Source organism: Capra hircus, chromosome 5 (assembly GCF_001704415.2).
Source record: "Capra hircus breed San Clemente chromosome 5, ASM170441v1, whole genome shotgun sequence".
Classification (NCBI taxonomy): domain Eukaryota; kingdom Metazoa; phylum Chordata; class Mammalia; order Artiodactyla; family Bovidae; genus Capra; species Capra hircus.
In genome coordinates this window covers 25,313,133-25,331,956 of record NC_030812.1, presented here as the reverse complement: position 1 = coordinate 25,331,956, position 18,824 = coordinate 25,313,133, and the positions used below count along the sequence as shown (strand labels likewise).

The following is an 18,824-nucleotide window of genomic DNA, read 5'->3' as shown; positions in this document are numbered from 1 at the left end:
CAAGGTCTGGGTTAGGACCTGAGAATTTGTATGTCTGATAAGTTTTTAGGTGATGCTAATGTGACCACCCTTTGAGAATCACTATACTAGAGCATTGTGAGGGATGTGAAGAAGTATCAGATGCAATTCCTGTCATTAAGGAACTTATGATGTAGTTGGGGAGATAAGACATACACTTAACAGTGAAACAAGGAATACAAGTTATATATAATGTTTGATATTGAATAGGGTAGTTTGGAGGAGTTGGGATTTAATCTGGGCCCTGACAGGTGGATAGTCCTAAGGTTCAGGAGAGAATAACAGGCATTCTTGCATGTGTGTATGCGTGCTAAGTCACTTCAGTGGTGTCTGACTCTTTGCGACCCTATAGACTCTAGCCCACCAGGCTCCTCTGTCCATGGGATTTCCCTGGCAAGATACTGGAGTGGGTTGCCATTTCCTTCTCTGAGGGATCTTCCCAACCCAGGAATCGAAACTGCATTTCTTATGTCTCTTGCATTGGGATGCTGGTTCCTTACCACTAGTGCCGCTTGGGAAGCCCAGGCATTCTTGATGGGGATATGGAAGAGGGAAAGTATAAAGGTGGATGGGACTCGGGTAGTTGGTACTTGTTTATCTGCTGTGGGGCTTTATATAGGACATTGCTGTCGTCTAGTTGCTAAGTGATATCCAACTCTTTTTCGACCCCGTGGACTATAGCTCACTGGGCTCCTCTGTCTGTGGGATGTCCCAGGCAAGAGTACTAGAGTGGGTTGCCATTTCTTTCTCTAGGGGATCTTCTCAACCCAGGAATTGAATCTGTATCTCCTGCATTGGCAGGCAGATTCTTTGCCATTGAGCCACCTGGGAAGCCCCTTATAGGATACTGCTGCTGCTGCTGCTGCTAAGTCACTTCAGTTGTGTCCGACTCTGTGCGACCTCATAGACGGCAGCCCACCAGGCTCCCCCATCCCTGGGATTCTCCAGGCAAGAACACTGGAGTGGGTTGCCATTTCCTTCTCCAATGCAGGAAAGTGAAAAGTGAAAGTGAAGTTGCTCAGTCATGTCCTACTCTGGAAGGCAAAGGCCAAAAAGGTTGGTGCCAGACTATGAAGAGCCTTGAAATCATGCCCCTTTCCCCTACTCCACTCATTTCACAGTCTTACCAAAAATACTGAAGAGCTAGAAAGAGGAAGTCTCCCCTGCTGAGTGTGCAAGAGGAAGTACAGAAGATTCTGAGGGCCTATGAGGCATAATGACTACTTTCAGCCACGAGCCAATTGCAGAGGTAACAGGAAGACCAGCGCACCAACCAGGCTGGGTGCCTCCACCCAGAAGGTGTCACCACCCTAGCTGAAAGTGTTTGGGGAGGTCAGGCATTGCTGTCTGGATGCTCATCTCTCTCAGTGGCCATCATGTCTTTGACCTCTGCATACCAGCATAAATTAGCAGAGAAGCTCACTATCCTGAATGACCGCGGTCAGGGGGTCCTCATCCGGATGTATAACATCAAGAAGGTAAGTGCGGGCAGCTGGTCTAGCACTAACTATTCCAGCAGCAGGCGGGCGGGGACCCCTGAGACCGGCAGGTCCAGCTCTTAGACTCCCTTGTCTTTCCCACTGGTTTAACTGGCCTTCAGTCCCTCAGATTATATAGGACAGCTGGTGCTGGGAGGCAGAAGGGGAGGCTTGTCTTCAGGGCTTCCGCCTTTTTGAGTACGATTCTCACCCCAAAGAGAACGTCTGCTTTCTGCTGGGGGTAATGGTGGGATGAGAAATAATTATGTTCCGAGTCGCCTGGATAAAAGTCTGGGTCTAGAATCCGTTTAGTGCTGGCCCCCACACTCTGAAGAAATTGAGCTGGGTGTCTGGCAAAAGTTTTTAAATGGAAGTACTTTCCCTGAAAGGAGATAAATAGATAAGACATTTGGGTTAAAAAAAAAAAAAAAGAGTAATTACCTTTGAGTTGTTTAGAGTCTGAGACAGGTCTCACTGTGGTCTTATATGTGTGTGTTTAGATAGGAACTGTGGAATTGGGAGAGCTGGTGACAAAAGGTGGGCTAGTGCTGGGCCTAGCGAAGTTAAGAAATAAAGATGGGTGGGAGTGGGGTTTCTGGGACAGAAAATGGGGGATTTAGGGGAGGGGACCTCGGTGCATTTCATAATAAAACAAATCACTGAGAGACAGTTTCATCTTCATGCCTCCTATAAATGCCCTTGGGATGAGATGCTTATATAATGGACATAATTAGGACGCTAATTCTCCCACGAAGTCTAACTCCCGAGCAATTGCTTTTCTCACTCCTTCCGGCTTCGGCTGAGGGGTGGAGAGAGCTTCCTCTTTGCGCCGGGCCCAAGCAGACGTTAGGCTTTATCCGGCAAGATGAAATGCCCAGGTTGTTTAGCTGTTCTGATGGTTGGCTTAATGTCCTGGAACTTTTTCCTGACCTACTCTTATTCTCTTATAACTAATACTCAGATCCCCTTTCCCTAAGAGAGATTGTGTAAGAATGCACAATGTGGGAAGAGGTATGTTTCCGAGGAACAGGAGAAAGGGTTGATAAACATAATGTTATTTATCTGTGCAGACTTGTTCAGACCCCAAATCCAAGCCCCCTTTCTTACTGGAAAAGTCCATGGAATCATCTCTCAAGTACATCAACAAGAAATTTCCCAACATAGATGTCCGAAACAGCACGGTAAGAATGATGTCCCTTTCTGTCCTTTCTCCAAAATAACTGGGCTTGAGTGGTTCAAGCTCTCTTTTGATGGCCTCTCTTTGAACTTGTCAGAGGATGGAGTGGCCTTTTTTTTTTTTTTTTCCAGTTTTCCTAAGCTAAACCACAGGGCTTCAGGTTGCTGTAGTCTTGAGATTTCTGAGATAAGATGAGATTCTCCTAAGGGTAACCTGAAGCAAAACACTGACCCTATTTACAAGAACACTTTGTTCTTACTGAGAAGGAGAGCTCTACTGATGTAGCAGTTGCATATATTTTATTGTTGTTCCTGTTTCCCATTCAGTGTTTTCTTGTTTATTGTCTCAGAGTTATGCGTCTAGTGGCATATGCCTTACTTCTCCCTTATTAAATGTCACCCCTAGATTTCTTACCATCTTACTTATAATATCTTCTCATTCAGCTACTTTTGACTTTTGGCTTAGATATGAGTAGTAAACCACTTTGGCTGAAAGAGACCTTGAAATTTCCTCTCATTTAGCACTCTATATCTAGTCAGGATTACATGCAACCATCCTGCCTAGATAGAGGATATTCTCTCCGAAACTTCAGAATTTGGAGATTTTCCAGCTTCCTCTGTCTGCATATTTTAATCCTCTTTAAGGATGGTTTAGGTATAACCCCTGTTCTCATGGGTTGCTCTGATCACTTGTCTTCTTACTTTGTTTCTTTCAGCAACATTTAGGACCAGTACAGCGGGAAAAATCTGAGATAATTAGATACCTTACCAACTACTACCAGTCATTTGTGGATGTTATGGAATTTCGGGTGAGCTCTCTCTAGCCCAAGTACCCAATGTTTGGATGTTCATGTGTGTTCCTTATTATTGTTTCTTTAAAATATCAGATGTATTGATATGGAAGGATGTCTAAGTTGTATTAAGTGGAAGTGAGTTGTAGCATAGTGTATGATACAGTTTTATTTTTGTTTTGAAAGATACATAAATTTATATACACATAGTGCTAGTATATATGTAGGAGAGATTTGGGATATTATACATTAAGCTGTTAAAAATACCTGACTTTGGAGCTGGATTATTATGATTGGCTTTAATTTATTACATTATACATTTTTGTATTCTTTGAGTTAAAATTTTAAGTATTTTCCCCCCAGATTTTATTACAAATCTACTAAAAAATTTCAAGAACAGTACAATGAATATTGGTCTATTTTCCCCCTGGGATCTCCTGATTTTTAATATTTTGCCATGTTTGCTTATCTTTTTTTTTTTTTTTTCCCCTTGAACCATTTGAGTTGCAGGCACCATGACATTTCTCTCCATAAATACTTTAGCATACATCTGCTAAGAACAAGAATATTTTCTTACATAATCTTAATGCAGTTATTGTACTCAGGAAATGTAAAACTGCTACAATGTTATAGTTATAGCCCATATTCACATTCCTCTACTTTTCTTAAGGATCATACTTTGAATTCATATTGTTATATCTCAGTTGTCGTGTCTCTTTAGTCTTTAATCTAGAATAATTCTTGGTGTTATTTTGTCTTTCTTGTCACTGACTTTTCTGAAGGGTTCAGACTAATTATTTTTCAGAATTTCTCTCAATTTGAGCTTATCTAATTATTAACAATGTTTGGTAGCATAATATATGGATGATATTTTATTTGAGTTCTAAACAATGAATATGTACTATTTTGTAGCCATAAACTGTAAAAAAATATTTGGTGTTTTATTTTTGAAGGGAAAATTGATATGATGTTTTAAAAGTCTTAGTAAATATACTTTTAAATGTAATAATTTTAATTCTAGAAATTTATCTTAAGGAAACCATCAGAAGTGCTAAGGTATATATACAAGAATGTACTCTCTTGCATTTCTCTTGCATTATTTATGATAGTGACAACTTGATAATTGATACGTTCAATAACTAGAGGCTTAATTAAAAGTTCAGAGTATGTGTCTATAAGTGAATATTATACAGCTGCTAAAGATGATGCATATTTATATTACTTGGCATGGGAAAAATGCTCTTCACATGTTCTTTAGTATAAAAGCAAATTACAATGTAGCTTAACAGAGGAGATGTGCCTAAAATGTATATTTACATAGATAAAAATGCATATGAAGAAGCTTAGAACTTCTTTGTATGATGAGATTATGAGTGGTTTTAAAAATGAGTTAAAATTATGTTTGTATTTTCTGATTTTTCTACAATGAACACATTATTTATATATTCAAGAAATAATACAAATTTTAGTCATTTGAGCCATGTAAGTTTGTAATGGTATTACAGTATTTCTTCAGCTAGTACAAGAGTATGGAGCCCTGCCTTGGGTGTCCTAGGGAGCTAATCCAGGCTGGTCATCAGATCATACAATGAAGATAGAAGGGGGGACATGGAAGATCGAAAGTTCTGAAGGAGGGTCAGATCAGAGGTTATTTATTTGAAATTGAGAGTAATGGTTAGGAAGAACGTAGGTACTAATGGAGGTAGTAGAAGAATGCTGGAAGCATATAAAAAAGTTTTTCACTAGGAGTCCAAAAGATACCTTCTGGTTGCTGCAGTGGTAAACTTCTGAGTCCAAGGAGTTTAGTACAGCTCATTCAGGGCTGGAAGGGAAATAGAGATACAGGTATTGTGTGTTGTGAAGTAGGTAGGCTCTGAATCAGACAGACCTGGTTTCAGCTCTCAGCTTTATCACTTATAAACTATATGACTTTGGTAAGAAACTCTTTGAATCCCAGCTTCTTTATCTGTAAAATGGGAAGTAAGATTTACTACATGGGGTATTTGTAAAAATTAAATTAGACAACACATTGAAAACACTTAACACAGTGTTTAGTGTGTATAATAGAGTAATTGGCCAACAGATGTTAAATCTATTCCTTTCTGATTCTATCTTTAAGTATAAAATCTGGGTAGTGACATTGGCTGTGTGAGTGGCTGGAAGCAAACCTCAGTTATATTATCCCTTGGGAATTTGGTTGCAGCAAGGAGTTGTAGACTGGCCCTCCCAGCAAAGGAGGTAGCCTAGACCTAGACAGAGGTCTTGAGGTCATGTAGTACAGACAGAAGGTCATGGGCTCTGGGTCCTAGTTCTGGTCCTTACTAGCTTTGTGATCTGTGGTGAGTTTCTTCACTGCTCTCAGCCTCAGTTTCCCTGTATGTTAATTTAGATTCAGCCTTTCGGGGAAGATACCTTGCAAACATTTTTTTCTCATACATTTAATAAATTTGACAAATGTATACACTTGTGTAACAGCCAGCATAAAATATGAATAATTTTCATCGACACAAAGGTTCCCCGCACCTTTTTATCCTTAGTCAATCCCAATTTATCCTGTCCCCAGGCAACCACTGATCTGCATTCCAGATTAGATTTTTCTTTTTTAGAGGTTCATACATGTAATTAGGATCTATACACCATGTTTTCCTTTGTGACTGGCTTCCTTCACTCAGCATAATATTTTTAAGATTTATTTATGTTTTACATACCTGCAATTCATTTCCTATTTTTGCTGAGCACTATTTCATTGTATGGATACAATCTGTTTATCCATTTCCCTGTTGATGGACTTCTGGATTATCTCCAGTTTTTGGCCAGTATGCATAAGTTGCCATAAACATTTGAGTACAAATAATTGTGGGGACATATTTTTCATTTCACTTGGATAAATAATCTAGAAGTTGAATTGCTAAATCATATGGTATGTATATGTTTAATTTTATAAGAAACTGCCAAACTCTTCTCCAAAGTCATTGTTCCATTTTCTCTTCCCATCCACAGTATATCAGTGTTCCTGTTGCTCCACATTCTCATCAAACTTGCTTTTAGTTATTCATGTCATTCATGGCCATGTGCCGTGTGGTATGCAGACTCTTAGTTCCCTGACCAAGAATTGAACTCATGCTCCCTGCATTAGGAGCAAAGTCTTAACCACTGAACTTCCAGCAAAGTCCCTAGTCATTCTTTGTTTTTTTGGCTGTGCTGAGTGGCTTTCAGAATCTTAGTTCCTTGACTAGGATTAAAGCTGGGCCACTGCAATTAAAGTTCCAAGTCCTTACCACTGGACCTCCAGGGAACTCCGGGATTTTAGTCATTTTAATGGGTGTGTGAATCTGCCTGCCAATGCAGGAGATGCGGGTTCAATCCCTGGGCCAGGAAGATCCCCTGGAGGAGGAAATGGCAATCCACTCCAGTATTTCTTGCCTGGTAAATTCCATGGACAGAGGAGCCTGGCAGGTTGCAGTCCACTGGGTTCCAAAGAGTCAGACATGACTGAGCACTGCACTGCACTCTGTATGTAGTGGTATCTTCTTGTGATTTTAATTTGCATTTTCCTGATGATTAGTATTATTAGACATCTTTTCATGTTCATATTGGCCATTTATATGTATATATTTAAACTTTTAATTTTGTGTTGGGGTATAGCAGGCTAACAATGTTATGAGTTTCAGGTAGCAGAGAAGGGAGTGAGCCATACCATTTTTATATTTTTAATTGTAAACAGCCTATCCAAATCTTTTGGCAATGTGTTTTAAAAATAAAAATATATATACTCTTTGATCTAGTAGTTCAGCTTGTGTAGAATTGACAGTATCAATGTGCAGTGGCTAGGGCATCAGTTGGGAAAAGATGGAATGAATTGGTCGTACCATGGACTACTATGCAGCCATTAAAAAGAAGGGCATTAGGGCTCTACCAGAGACTTGAGGACTTTTAGCAGGTATGACTGAGTTAAAAAATGGTAATAAGAGTGTGATATTATCTCATTTTTAACACAAACGATTTTCAGAAAAACCCTCTCTCTTTTTCTCCCTGCCTGAATAGGATTATATAAATAGGGCGAAAATTAACAAAGGACATACTAGGTTGTTAAACTTGTCTACCTGAAGGTTGGACAGGATGTAGAGCGGGTGCTGATGTGGGGGAGGAGAGAAGTAACCACCGTAAAACTGCTTATTATTTAGGCAAAATTAGGTATGAAAGGAAAGAATCCCTCTCACACTGGAATGAGGGTTAAATGAAGCATATGCAGATAACCTAGTAAGCACTTAGCACATATTGTGGTAGGTGATCAGTAAGTAGCAACATGTAGAAAGTTTGGTAGTATTCACATTTGTTAAAGAGAACAGGAGATAGAATCAGAGAACAGACTGATTTGGGGATTCATCAATTAAAAAAAAGGGAGGGGGGTCCTGATTTTTGGTATTTTAGAAACAAATGATTAGATAAGCTGCATTTTGTAACCTTTTGTGTGTGTGTGTGTGTGTGTGTGTGTAGAAAGAGGGCGCTGGGACAATAAGATGAGGGAAGGCGTGCAGTGTCACAGGGACCTGTGCCTGTGGAGACGTGGGCATCCGGCAGGGTAGCCTGACAGGGGCCCACCGACAGCTTATGGAGGAGGAACTTCCCGAACTCAGCAAGCCTCCTGTATGTTGTTCAGTGGCCCCTTAGGACCTCCAAGGAAGAGAGCCTTCCCCTCAGACTCCGGTAGTGCCCGTCACCTTCTCTTTCGTCCTCGCTGACTCTCGTCTCCAACTCTGCCCCCAGGACCATGTGTATGAGCTTCTCAACACCGCTGATGCCTGTCAGTGCCACTTTGACATCGTAAGATTCTTCGCAGCTCTCCGCTACCCTAGGGCCATGATAATGGCCTCTGCCGGGACAGTGTGGGGTGAGATGGGGCTGGAGGAATGGCTGTTCCTCCAGCGCTAGAATGTAGTGTATTCTGCATAATGAATGAATGGCTGTTAATCAGGACTATACTTCTGCAAAAATGTGGAAGTTAAAGTGCATTTACATGTTAAGCAGATCAGCACTTTGATTTTTTTTTTAATACAAAATTCACCTAAAACTGTTGTTATTCTACCTCATCCAACACCTAATTAGGCCAGCTGTAATTTCCTGGCCTTCTTGTATCTTGAATTCGCTTTTACCCATTTTCTTCTGAATTTGCAGTCGTGTCAATTTCTTCTTCTCCTTTTTTCTAATATGTATATTTATTTATGTAACTGTACCAGGTCTTAGTTGCGGCATGTTGGATCTAGTTTTCTGACCAGGGATTGAACTCAGACCCCCTGCACTGGGAGCTCAGAGTCTTAGCCACTGGGCCTCAAGGGAAGACCCCAATTTCTTCTTCTAAATAGACCTTTCCTGAGTCTGGTTAGCACTGTCTGGAATGATTGGGGAAACTGAGTTTAACAGGCCTGGCTGTTCTTGGGTTTCTGTGTATTTTCCTCGTAGAATCTCAACTTCGACTTCACTCGGAGTTACCTGGACTTGATAGTGACTTACACCTCAGTTATTTTACTTCTGTCACGGATTGAGGATCGACGGGTACTCATTGGCATGTTCAACTGTGCCCATGAGATGCTGCATGGACACAGGTGGGTTAAGGAGACGCATGCAAGATGATGAATCTCATACATGGTGCTATGAGGTAAAAGTGGATACAAAGGAAGTAGATGGCATGCTTTCTCATGTGAGAATCTGTAATATACATGATGACAGGCAAAATAAACCAATTCAGAATACTTACAAGGGCATACACTAAGACGCGCACTTTTGCACATAGTTAACTCTTGAATATCTGCTAGTGGGCTATCCAGTCTGCATTAGCTCTAATGAGTTTTTAATCCTGGGCTGGCTGCTGCCACTCTCCTTTTTAGGTTATTGCAGAAAGCAGAGAAAACATTTTTTAATATTAGTAGGAATAATATTAGTAAAGTTAAAGCCTTTAGAGGTAAGTAATGTATGATAATACATTTGAAACCAAATAGAAATGGATTTTGGATTATGTACAGTTCTTTGCCTTTCTGTTAGTGCAAATAAAAGTATTTAAAGGCTGAAAAAAGTGAAGACCAGAGAGATCAGAGTGGGCTGTTGAACATTGTTCTATGTATGATGTATATTCCTACGTGCCTACATGAGTACCTAGGCACGTGACTTACATTTGCTTTGAATGTGTGTGTGTGTGTGTATATATATCCTTTTGGTCTGTATACAGATTTGGGTCCAGCAATAACTAATCAACACAAGTTTGTAGAGTACCTATCGTGTGTTCAACCCTATTTCAGTTGCTTGTAAGGAAGAAACTTTCTTGGAGCCGCCCCAAATCATGTGATTCTGTCTTAATATTCCAGGGCCTAGAGTGGGTTATCTTTATATGTAATTTACAGTTTAGTATCTTTGTAGGTGGTGGAGAATACCAGCTTACGTACACACCTTTAACCTATATGCAAACATGAGAGTTTACATCATGCTTAATGGAGGGCTGTAAGCATTTCCCCTGTGCTTTCTTCAAGTGACTCCAGTTTTGCCCGTCTGGCTCAGATGGTCTTGGAGTATGACCACCCTCTGAAGAAGCTGACAGAGGAGTTTGGGCCTCACACAAAGGTAAGTTTCTTGAGAGACTGGAGAATTTCTCAGGCAGAAGTAGGTTGTCCCCATTGTTGACTTTAAGGATTCATTTGTTTCCCCTTGCAGGCTGTGAGTGAAGCCCTCCTCTCTTTGCATTGCCTCTTTGTCCGAAGGAACCAAGGGGCTGAGCAGTGGCGCAGTGTCCAGCTTCTGAGTCTTATCGGCACAGCCTCAGCCATGATTAACCCTGCTAATTCAGACACTGTGAGTTCTCTTTTCTTCTTATCAGTGGAAGCATGCTCTTTCCAAGGCCATTTCTGTAGAGGCTTCTTCTTTTCAGGAAATATCAGCCCTAAGAGTGCTTTAGCCCTCTGCTAGGATATGCTTCTGTGTTGATCACCTTATGTGGCTAAAAAAATCATGATTAGGTTGAAGCTTTTCTTTGGATCAGGATTAGGATGTGCGTGCCTATAGAAGGAAGTTAATAAATATTCACAGAATGAATGAATGGATGAAACGGAGTCATTAGGCACCTATTTAGCCCAGTAGGAACTTGAGCATAGATGTCAGTTAATTAACAAATGTTTTTATTCAATTACTATCGGCCCAAGGTCCTTGCTGCAAAGAATTTCTCTTCTAGTAGGAAGATAGGCCATGTGGTCATAAAAATAGAACTGATGGTTCAAGATGTATGAGAAGCACCAGACAAGTCATTTATATTTTACATGGTGAAAGAATCCAAGGGAGGGGGAAATCATAAGATTTTGAGTATTACTCTCCTGAACTGTTGAAGAGAAGTTATGTCAAACCGTTTGTCCTGACTTCTAGCTGAAGTTCCTTTCCCCCTTCCAAATACATTTTCCCCTCAAACCACTTCTAGTGCCTCACCTCCATTATAGGCATGTTTCCCCAGGTATTGGCTTATCAAAGCATCCTGATCCAATCTGGTAAGATGAGAGCTGTGTTTGATACTCAAATTCTAGCTTGATTGCCCTTGTCTTGACCACCTTAGTCTTGAGACCAAGTTAAGTAGCTGTTAAACCATCTCTGCCTCCCTTCTCATAGATGGCCTGTGAGTACCTGTCTGTGGAAGTGATGGAGCGCTGGATTGTCAGTAAGTTTTTGTGGGTTGAGCTGGGACTAGACCCAGCAGCATGTTACATGGACAGCAAGTCCTAAACGTCTTCCTTTGCACTGTTTTGCCCACCTGCAGTTGGGTTTCTTCTTTGTCACGGGTGCCTCAACTCCAATGCCGACTGCCAGAAACTGTGGAAGCTGTGTCTGCAGGGCTCCCTGTACATCACCCTCATCCGGGAGGATGCACTCCAGGTGCACAAAGTCACCGAGGACCTCTTTAGCAGTTTGAAAGGGTGAGATCTGAGAGCCAAGCTAATCTTCTTTGGGGATTTCTAGCCCCTCCTAACATCCTTTTCTAGTCTCCACGATTGTCCCAAGTATAGGTATTAAGGAATAGTTCTAATTATCAAAGAAATATTTATTGAATACATACTATTTACTAAGTACTTCACTCGATAGAGTAACTAATAAGATAGCATAGAGGTTAAGATCATGGACCCTGAAACCAGATTACCTGACTTTGAATTCCAGCTCTGCCACTGACTGACTATGTGAGTGGGCAAGTTACTTAGCTTCTCTATGCCAGGCCTCAATTTATCTATAAATAATGATAGTACTTCCCTATGACCTACCTCCTAGGATTGTTAGGAGGAATGAAAGAGTAGCTATTTGTAAAGCATCTAGAAAAGTGCTTGGTATGTTGTAATTCAGTCTATGTGCTTTTTAAACCAAGGCAGAATCTCTGCTCTCAAAGAGCTTACAAATTAGTGAAAAATAGATAAACTGTTGTGATATAATACGGGATTATGATGTATAAACACAAACTGCTTTAAACTGGCTTTGGAGGATCAGCAAAACCTGGAGACAGACCTGAAGAATTAAACAAGTGAAGTGTGTGTGTGTGTGTGTGTGTGTGTGTCTGTGTGTGTGTGTGTGTTTAGGAGTCGTGGGGGCGTGGCTGGAGAGGCAGGGAAGTTGCTTAAGGCAGAGAAAGATGCTTTAGGCAGAGAAACTGTCAAGGTTTCAAGGCAAGAGGGAGCATAGCATTTTGTAAGAAATTCATGTAGCTCTGGTTACAGAAATGAAGAAGCTGTTAAGACAAACTTGCAGAGGTAAGTTGGGGCCTCAGATGCCCTGCCATCTATTCTATTTGAGCCTTTTCTAAAGGGATAGGGAGTCATTGAATGATTTTTAAACAGGGCAGTGACACAACCATATTTACATTTTAGAAAAAGTCACTCTGGCTGCAGGGAAGAAAAGAAGTCAGATGGGAAAAAATAGAGGCAGAGATTAATTAAGTGAATTAGGAGAAACTGAGGATGAAGTCAAGGTTTCTGGAATGGATACTTGGCATTCCTTAAGATAGAGAACATATGATAACAGCTAGTTTGAGAGAAAAGGTTGTGAATTCAGTTTTGAGCAGTTTGAATTTGAAGTATTTGTAGAACATTGAAGATAGATGTATGTTAGATCTTTTACCTTTTGGCTGTGGAATTTAGGAGAGAGATTTGGATTCAGATTAAGTTTGGCAAAATGGTGATCAAAGCCACGGGAGTAGGTGAGATTACTCACAGAGAATGTGTGAAGTGAGAAAAGACTCGGATAGAACCTCTGAGACATTGAAATCTAAGGGCCAGCAGAGGCAGAGAAATCAGTGAGAGGAATAGCAGAGGCAAGGGAAGAAGACATGTCAAGAAGAAAGGACTGGTTATCTATGTTTGACAGTACTGAGAGGTCAAATAAAATGAGGACTGGAAAATGTTTATTTAATTTATTTGTAAAGATGGTCTTAGTCCCCTTCTTGTTCAGTTCAGTTCAGTCACTCAGTTGTGTCCAACTTTTTGCAACTTCATGGACTGCAGCATGCCAGGCCTCGCTGTCCATCACCAACTCCAGGAGCCTGCTCAAACTCATGTCCATCGCGTCAGTGATGCCATCCAACCATCTCATCCTCTGACATCCTCTTCAGCTCCCGCCCTCAGTCTTTCCCAGCATCAGGGTCTTTTCCAACGAGTTGGCTCTTCTCATCAGGTGGCCAAAATATTGGAGTTTCGGCTTCAGCATCAGTCCTTCCAATGAATATTCAGGACTGATTTCCTTTAGGGTGGACTGGTTTGGATCTCCTTGCAGTCCAAGGGACTCTCAAGTCTATCCTCCAACACCACAGTTCAAAAGCATCAATTATTGGGTGCTCAGCTTTCTTTATAGTTCAATTCTCACATCCATACGTGGCTACTGGAAAAACCATAGCTTTGACAAGATGGACCTTTGCTGGCAAAGTAATGTCTATGCTTTTTAATATGCTGTCTAGATTGGTCATAACTTTTCTTCCAAGGAGCAAGCGTCTTTTAATTTCATGGCTGCAGTCATCATCTGAAGTGATTTTGGAGCCCCCCCCCCCAATAAAGTCACTGTTTCCATTGTTTCTCCATTTATTTGGCATGAAGTGATGGGACCAGAATAAACTGTGGAAAATTCTGAAAGAGATGGGAATACCAGACCACCTGACCTGCCTCTTGAGAAACCTGTATGCAGGTCAGGAAGCAACAGTTAGAACTGAACATGGAACAACAGACTGGTTCCAAATAGGAAAAGAAGTATGTCAAGGCTGTATATTGTCACTCTGCTTATTTAACTTCTATGCAGAGTACATCATGAGAAATGCTGGGCTGGAAGAAGCACAAGCTGGAATCAAGATTGCTGGGAGAAATATCAAGAACCCCAGATATGCAGATAACACCACCCTTATGGCAGAAAGTAAAGAGGAACTAAAAAGCCTCTTGATGAAAGTGAAAGAGGAGAGTGAAAAAGTTGGCTTAAAGCTCAACATTCAGAAAATGAAGATCATGGCATCTGGTCCCATCACTTCATGGGAAATAGATGGGGAAACAGTGTCAGACTTTATCTTTTTGGACTCCAAAATCACTGCAGATGGTGACTGCAGCCATGAAATTAAAAGACGCTTACTCCTTGGAAGAAAAGTTATGACCAACCTAGATAGCATATTGAGAAGCAGAGACATTACTTTGCCAGCAAAGGTCCGTTTAGTCAAGGCTATGGTTTTTCCAGTGGTCATGTATGGATGTGAGAGTCGGACTGTGAAGAAGGCTGAGCGCCGAAGAATTGATGCTTTTGAACTGTGGTGTTGGAGAAAACTCTTGAGAGTCCCTTGGACTGCAAGGAGATCCAACCAGTCCGTTCTAAAGATCAGCCCTGGGTGTTTTTTGGAAGGAATGATGCTAAAGCTGAAACTCCAGTACTTTGGCCACCTCATGCGAAGAGTTAACTCATTGGAAAAGACTCTGATGCTGGGAGGGATTGGGGGCAGGAGGAGAAGGGGACGACAGAGGATGAGATGGCTGGATGGCATCACCGACTTGATGGATGTGAGTTTGAGTGAACTCCGGGAGTTGGTGATGGACAGGGAGGCCTGGTGTGCTGCGATTCATGGGGTCGCAAAGAGTTGAACACGACTGAGTGACTGAACTGAACTGAACTGAACTGAGCTGATGGGACCAGATGCCATGATCTTAGTTTTCTGAATGTTGAGTTTTAAGCCAACTTTTTCACTCTTCTCTTTTACTTTCAAGAGGCTCTAGTTCTTCGCTTTCTGCCATAAAGGTGGTTGTGTCATCTGCATATCTGAGGTTATTGATATTTCTCCCAGTAATCTTGATTCCAGCTTGTGCTTCTTCCAGCCCAGCATTTCTCATGATGTACTCTGCATATAAGTTAAATAAGCAGGGTGACAATATACAGCCTTGACGTTCTCCTTTCCCCATTTGGAACCAGTCTGTTGTTTCATGTCCAGTTCTTTGTTGCTTCCTGACCTGCGTACGGATAACTTCAATTGAGTATTGAGGTTAAAACCTGGATTGCAGTGAGTTTAGGACCAAATAGTAGATAAGGAATTTAGTAAGTAACTCTTTCAAGAAGTTTGACCTTGAAGGGAAGAAAAGAGACAGGGTTATAATAAGAAGGAGGTAAGGGATTAAGGAAGGGGTCAAATACCGTTATTATCTTTGTAGTTGCAAAACTAACACCAGAAATGTAAAAAATATCAAGAGGAAGTTGACTACAGTCTCATGTCCCCAAATATTTTGGTGCATGTCCTCTAGATGCTTGTGTATATATATGAACACGTAGAGGGGTGTGCTTAGTTTTAACCTTATATAAGCAATTGATAAAAAGCAATGGATCCACATTCTATATTATATTGTGAAGTTTTTTTTAAAAAAAACTTACTGTATTTTGTATATCTTTGCATATCAGTCTATAGACACTTTTTCTTTTTAAGAGTCAAATAGTATTTCCTTACATAATTTATTAATCCAATCCACTATTGATGGACATTTGAACTGTACCCCTCCCCCACTTTTAAAAAAGCCTTTTCAAATACTGTTGTAATGAATATCTTTAGACATGTATGTTTGTGAACATTTCTATAGGGTAAATTCTTAGAAGTGGATTTGCTGGGTTAAAGGATGTGCATATTTCAAATTGTAATACCTCTTGCCAAATTATCCTCCAAATAGATATATTATCAACCGTCTGTGAGAATACTTATTCCTCATACTTTGAACAACTGAGTATTATCATTAAACACTCATTGCAAGATTTGACAGAGTAAATCTAAGATTAATAATTAGAAGTTACAGGAGGTAAATTGATACCGATATGCAGAAAAACTTTCTAATGATTCCTGCTCCTAGGGAATGGAAGGGATGTTTGAAGGGTATTTAGTTTCCCATCATTAAGAACAACAGTAACATGTAAAACTTATTGTTTAGGGAATTCTTTGACATAAATGATCTAACTTGATCTTCATGTTACTTATACTCAGTTCATGGGGTCACAAAGAGTCGGACACGACTGAGCGACTGAACTGACTGAATTGAAGTGACATGAGTCTCTTATTAGTAGGCTGGGGTTAAAAGTAGTGTTTAGAAAGATTCTGATGGTGAGCACTGTCCATGCTTCCTGCAGACTGTAGTTTGGAATCTCCAAGGACTGGGAAGGTGGGATGAGGACTCTAACCGGAAGTGTGGTCAACCCTTCTGTGCTTGTGTCAATTCTCAGGTATGGCAAGCGAGTGGCCGACATAAAGGAAAGCAAGGAACATGCAATTGCAAACAGGTAAAGGCAAAGAGTGAGCTCTTCAGAGGGGATGGAATAGGTATCTCTCCTGACCTTTGCTGTCACCCAAGCCACCCCTATTTCTACACAGATTTATTGTCTCAACCTGAGAACTCGCTGTTGCCCCACAGGGTCTTGTGTTTCCTTACTGAGTCTAACTGTGGCCTTGAACCTTCCTCCTGGCTGACACCCCTTCCTAAAGGTAGCTCTCTTCTGCTCTGCGTTTAGAGGATTTTTGAGGGCAGGAGAGGCAATATTCTCTAGCTTCTGCTTTCTTTCCTCAGTGGCCAGTTTCACTCTCAACGGCGCCAGTTTCTACGAATAGCTGTGAAGGAGCTGGAGACTGTGTTAACCGATGAACCAGGACTACTGGGTCCCAAGGCAAGAGAAAGAGAGGAAAGGAAGCATGATTTGGCATTCCTGAGTTTTTGCATTTCTAAGTTTTTTGTTCTTTTTGTGTGTGTGGTTCCCTTGAATCTTCTTAGAGTACCCTAAAACTTGTTGTATCTCTCTTTTGGGCACTGTCATATAGTATCATACGTTATAGTTATTTGTGTACTTGTCTTATCCTCTATTTGAGTGTGAGCTAATTAAAGACAGAGCTTGCTTTAAAAAAAAACCATACAAATTTAATTTGATAAGTTGGTATTGACTTAGTAAATATTTAAAAAATTTAATTTGATAAGGTGGTATTTACCTAGTAAATATTTCCAAAATTTACTTTGATAAGGTGGTATTGTGAACTAATGTCAATGTATATTAGGTCTTATTCTTGTAGGATGCTTTTTTTGTGCATCTCTGTGTTTAATGTTAGACATTATTGTTGGTATGGCTACACAGTTGTATCTATAGGCACGTTTTCATGATAGTTTTCTCTGTGCTTTGAAATCCATTTCTTTTTTTTTTTTTTTCTCAACTGGGCATCAGTTTATTTAGCTAAAATCTTGTTACAAAGAAAATCACCTTTTATCCCCCAAAATGATCCATTTTACTGTAAATAGCTCCTTGTAGGTATTCCTTGTGCTTCAATTCCCACTCTCCCTTATTTTTTTGTCTTAAAATTTTTTAAATTAATTATTTTAATTTTAAAATCTTTAATTCTTACATGTGTTCTGAAATCCATTTCTAAAGTTGAGAATTCTCATAGTTTCTGTCCCCTCCATAGGCCCTTTATGCGTTCATGGCCCTGTCCTTCATTCGTGATGAAGTCACTTGGCTGGTTCGCCACACAGAAAATGTCACCAAGACGAAGACACCTGAGGACTACGTTGACTCGTTAGTTCTTGGCCTGGTTAAGAATCCTGACTTTAGATGGGCTGGGAAAAGGGACGGGGAGGGGTGCATCGGACGGCCGCGGGAGGCCTCGGCTTCTGCCCTGTCGCCGCTGTCTTCGTCCCAGCTCATGCTTTCAGTCTCACACTGCTCTCTGTTCTCATCCTCCACTTTGCAGGAGCATCGCAGAACTGCTTTTCCTGTTGGAGGAGGTTAGGGCTCTGGTCCGAAGACACATCAAGGTGATTCAGCAGTACCACCTTCAGTACCTGGCCAGATTTGATGCCCTCGTGCTCAGTGACATCATTCAAGTATGTTTGATTGATGATACTTTGGAAATTTGGGGGTGATCCCTGGTCATTTTTCTCTGGGGGTTACCTTGACTGAATCTCATGCTGTGTAGATTGTGTGTCAAAAGCCCAATTTCCTCCTTTACATTTGCTAAAATTTAAAAAAAGCACTGAGAATCTTAGTAATTGTCCTCCCAAGTGATGCTAACAGGAGAGAAAATAAAGGGCAGTTGGATGTTAGCATTGAACTTAGGGAGTTCCTGCCGTGTTTTGCTTGGCTCTTTTTTGTTTATGACACTTGGCAATTCCTTCTACCTTCATACACTGGCCAAGCCCTGTGGTCCTTGTTTCTCTCCTGGTGAAACTTATGCCCCCTCGACTCCACCTTCTCTTTTAGAACCTGTCTGTGTGTCCTGAGGAGGAGTCCATCATAATGTCCTCATTCGTCAGTACTCTCTCCTCTCTGAATCTCAAACAAGGTAACTGGAGGGAAATGGGGGAGAAAGAGTGAGGGCGAACATTTTTTCCTCTAGAAATATGGGTCTCTTGAGCTAGGGAGTAGCCAAGATGACTTTGAAGAGGACCTACCATTTCATGCAATTGGATAGAGGTGCTGTTTTATTATTTTCTTTTAAACGTCTGTTTTTCTTGCAGTTGATAATGGAGAGAAATTTGAATTTTCTGGATTGAGACTAGACTGGTTCCGTCTACAGGTAGGTTTGTTTCTGCTAATGGTCCTCCATTCTTAGGGTTTTTCCTTCCTCACAATCCCCCCTCTCTTTTTTAGAATTGTATTCATTTTATTTTTTGGCTGTGCTGGATCTTCATTGCTGAATGGGTTTCTCTCTAGTTGTGGTGCGTGGGCTTCTCATTGCAGTGGCTTCTCTTGTTGCAGAGCATGGGTTCTTGGGCACGTGGGCTTCAGTAGTTGTGGTTCCCAGGCTCTAGAGCACAGGCTCAGTAATTGTGACTCATGGGTTTAGCTGTTCCACGTGCAGCATGTGGGATCT

At 40.9% G+C, this 18,824-nt stretch overlaps 1 protein-coding gene across 1 annotated transcript in view; it reads left to right on the top strand.

Moving 5' to 3' along the window:
• The window catches only part of NCKAP1L (NCK associated protein 1 like), a 44,277-nt gene continuing 26,740 nt past the window's right edge, over positions 1,288 to 18,824 (top strand). The window contains exons 1-15 of the mRNA XM_013963731.2: positions 1,288 to 1,496; positions 2,567 to 2,677; positions 3,389 to 3,481; positions 8,231 to 8,287; positions 8,924 to 9,066; positions 9,985 to 10,075; positions 10,166 to 10,303; positions 11,105 to 11,153; positions 11,253 to 11,409; positions 16,196 to 16,252; positions 16,537 to 16,633; positions 17,418 to 17,527; positions 17,703 to 17,835; positions 18,212 to 18,293; positions 18,469 to 18,527. Coding sequence (XP_013819185.2) covers positions 1,395 to 1,496; positions 2,567 to 2,677; positions 3,389 to 3,481; positions 8,231 to 8,287; positions 8,924 to 9,066; positions 9,985 to 10,075; positions 10,166 to 10,303; positions 11,105 to 11,153; positions 11,253 to 11,409; positions 16,196 to 16,252; positions 16,537 to 16,633; positions 17,418 to 17,527; positions 17,703 to 17,835; positions 18,212 to 18,293; positions 18,469 to 18,527 — 1,479 coding nt within the window. The 5' untranslated portion in view covers positions 1,288 to 1,394. The remainder of the gene's footprint in view (positions 1,497 to 2,566; positions 2,678 to 3,388; positions 3,482 to 8,230; positions 8,288 to 8,923; positions 9,067 to 9,984; positions 10,076 to 10,165; positions 10,304 to 11,104; positions 11,154 to 11,252; positions 11,410 to 16,195; positions 16,253 to 16,536; positions 16,634 to 17,417; positions 17,528 to 17,702; positions 17,836 to 18,211; positions 18,294 to 18,468; positions 18,528 to 18,824) is intronic.